This window comes from Chelon labrosus (assembly GCF_963514085.1).
Source record: "Chelon labrosus genome assembly, chromosome: 10".
In the NCBI taxonomy this organism is placed as follows: domain Eukaryota; kingdom Metazoa; phylum Chordata; class Actinopteri; order Mugiliformes; family Mugilidae; genus Chelon; species Chelon labrosus.
The window spans coordinates 11,098,030-11,101,431 of NC_140360.1; the positions used below are offsets into that span (position 1 = coordinate 11,098,030).

At 47.4% G+C, this 3,402-nt stretch overlaps 1 protein-coding gene across 1 annotated transcript; it reads right to left on the bottom strand.

Annotated features, from left to right (window-relative positions):
- Positions 1 to 1,972: 1,972 nt before the first annotated feature.
- gpr61 (G protein-coupled receptor 61) lies at positions 1,973 to 3,402 on the bottom strand (the record flags this gene model as incomplete). The annotated part of the gene is made up of 1 exon (XM_084554259.1): positions 1,973 to 3,402. One exon carries the CDS (start codon positions 3,400 to 3,402, stop codon positions 1,993 to 1,995), a length of 1,410 nt encoding a protein of 469 aa, XP_084410385.1. The 3' UTR covers positions 1,973 to 1,992.

Here is a 3,402-nt window from a genome sequence, read left to right on the forward strand (position 1 = left end):
CTTGTTCGCAGGAGCTGGTGTAAAAAATAAAAAATAAAAAATCAAGGCAGTGTCACAGAAAATTGTATTATTTTTTTTTTTGTCTAATTAAAAACACATTGCAGAACAGTGAGGCTAGCGGCAGTGATTTGACCTCACTGGTCTCTGTTGGCTCTCGTCTGCGTCTACCTTAATGTGGGGCCTCATGCTGCAACATTTTTAAGAACAACACCGTTTGAAAAACAGGCCTCAGCACATCGCAGGAAAATTAAGAACATTATGTGCTCCCCCAACAAAGGGACCCTTTTTTGTTCTGACTCCCAGCAAACTATGAACCGTCCTCTGTGTGCCTTGTGTTGGGTGTCTTGTGATCATGCCAACCGTCCAGTATGAAGCAAGTCCAAAATAGATGAAGGCAGCAGGAAAGTGCAAGTATAAAAAGACAGCAAAAAAAAAAAAAGAAAGAAGAAAGCGATTTGTGCCTTGTAGTTTTCTTTGGAACATTTGTCACCGCTCGTGTGACTTGTGCAAACAGTTTGTATTCCACCTGAGATCAGAGAAAGTATCACCAGTGTCTTCCTTTTGTTGCTAAATGAGGCCAAAGGCAAACCTTTCCATGTGTAAGCATTGTCACACCTGTGTGCTGTGTGTAGCCACAACAAGCCTGGTTGTTTATTGCACAAACACAAGAGCACTCACACTGCTCCCGTGTTTACCTGTAAACAGTGCAGACATCACGGGGGCAATGGGGACCGGTCGCGGCGTCCGGATCTGTCCGCTGCCCGAGACTCGTCTCAGCGGGCTCTTATGCGCCGTGGCTGATGTTTTCGCAGCCTAAATCCTTGACACCGCCGCTATCAAACGAATTAAACCAGTCACAATGTTTTCTTTGAGCGGAAGGGGGTGAAATCACGAGTCTCCCAATGTGAGATGATTTTGGTGAGGAGGTGATAATCACAAGACCAAGAACAGATAAACATGATAATAACGTTCCTGGAAAATGCTAAAAATACACCGTCAGCCTGTTTATTAAAAACACCAGCAGCAGCACCAGCTGTGAAATGATCCTGTTCAGCACGATGAATATTTCAAACTCAGAGACTTTTTTTTTCTGGCTCAGAATATTCGCTTCTTTATATTGAGGAATATTTCTGCATGATTTCCTTGGTTGTGCAAGTGAAAGTGGAATAAATAATGAAAACAGATCCTTTATTCACTAAACAAATTGGCAGCAGCAGCAGCTGCAATAACTCACCGGCTTTACTCAGAGGAAAGAGTTTTCTTCCAGCCGGCGGTTTTACACGTTGCTAGCGACAGATATTGTCTAGTAATGTTTTGAATTATTATTGAGCTTGCACTGATTGTCAAGGAGAAACTTCACGTCTGAAAACACAAACGTAAAGAAACATTTCATCCTCTATTGGAATTAAACAATAATCAGGAAGATGAAATGCAGATGGAAGTAGAGTTTGTCTGATGAAAAAGTTGTAAGAAACTATATATTTTAGTGTATTACCTGCTTGTGTTTGATGTAGAGCTTGAATTTTAACGAGGAATGAAGCGAATGTGACTGAGGGTTTGTCAGTGAAGCGCTCCTTTAAATGGCTCCTATATGCTTGAATAAACTGTGAAAGCTGTATGCTCCTTGAAGTTTGCTCCTGTAAAAGTTTCAGCACATATGTTTATGAGATGTTTGTCGCTTCGCTGAACTGATTAACACGGTAGAGGATTGGTGAGCACGAGCTCATGAGCCTGAGAACGATCAAAACATGTATTTCTGCAGCGCCTCGACGGTTTGAGATGTGAATGAGATGATGCACAGGACAAAGTCAAACACGTCTTTCACTGAAAATTTACATCTGTTAATCTTCTTCAAAGAAGATACCACGTTTTGCAGTAGCCTGGAATTTTAGCTTTTATCACAAAGAGATTCAACAAATACTAGAAAATATGAATAAAACTAAATATATTTATTGGATTATTAGATGGCAAAAGAGACAGTACATGAGGCAGCTACAGCTCTGGTACAGTTTTGCAGCAATTCTCCGATACGTGTAGCTCATTGTTTCGCTGTTGCTGCTGTATGAACTCTGAGGTTTCCTCAAGGATCTGCCCCGGGATGTGGAAGTCAGCTGGCGTGTTCTGCTGAACAGCTGATTCCTGAAGGCCCTCAGTCTCTGGCACCTCTGGGCTTGCTCGGCTGTGAGAGTTGCAGGGCTCCAGATTGCATCCAGTGCCCTGAAGGAACTGCAAAAAGTTCTCCTCGATAGAGGCCTCGCGGCTGGGCAGCTGCTCCCCTTCACTGGGCCCGGCCCGCTTAAAAAGGCAAGCCAGGTGGCGACCCAGCTCCTCGCGAATCTGCCGATTCAGGCAGCCGTAGAAGAAGGGATTGGAGGTGAAGCAGAAATAGCCAATCCATGTGACCACATCCTCCAGCTGGGCCAGTGAGGCTGGAGAGGTAGACACTGCAGCTGAGTAGAGATGGAAGGAGAAGTATGGCATCCAGCAGCAGAAGAACTGCCCTCCGACTGCCACTAGAACCACGGCGGCCTTCCCACCGCTAAAGGTCCTTTGAGGGGTGGTGCGGGCACCAGTTCCTCCGAGGCTGGCTGCCATGGTGGAGTGGCTGCTGACGGAGTCTGATCTTTGTCGTGGCGTATCCATCCAGGTGGGCAGGGGGCCGTGCTGCATGGCTGCTACACGGGCAACCTTGAACATGTTGCAGTAGACCACTAGAATGATCAGCATGGGGCACAGAAAATAGATTATGGTGAAGAAGACCATGAAAAGCAGGCGTGTGGTCCTGCCTCCTGTCCAGTGCAGCGAGCAGTGTCTCTGACCGGCAAAGAGGACTGAAGGAGCCTCCAGACTCTGGTTCCCCTGGAGCAGCGATCCCAGCAGAGGCAGCACTGACATGACAACGGCTTTAATCCAGATTCCCACGAGTACCAACACCACCACCCCCACTGTCATCTTCACCTCATGACGCATGGGGTGGACAATGTAGTAGTAGCGTTCCACGTTGATGGCACAAATGGTGAGGATGGCGGCACTCACTAGGCACACACTCAAGCACAAGTAGCTCCGACACAGCGCCTCGTCCACCAGGACTCGGTCTGACAGCATCCCCAGAGGCATTAACACCAGCGCTGCCAGCAGGTCCACCAGACAGAGGTGGAAAACAAAGGCAAACTTCCTCAGCTGTGGTGTTTTGGTAATGACAACCATCACGGCCAAGTTCCCCACCACTGCCAGCACGTCCATGATGAGCATAGCACACAGGGCCAAGGACTGGTTCAGATCTATCCCACCTCGGACGTCTGTGATGGGCAAGGTCCCGTTGGAGCTATTCGGCCACAGTGGGGCTGGAAATGGGGACAGAGAAAAGTTCCAGGAGGGGCTCGCTGTGACAGGACGCTCCAT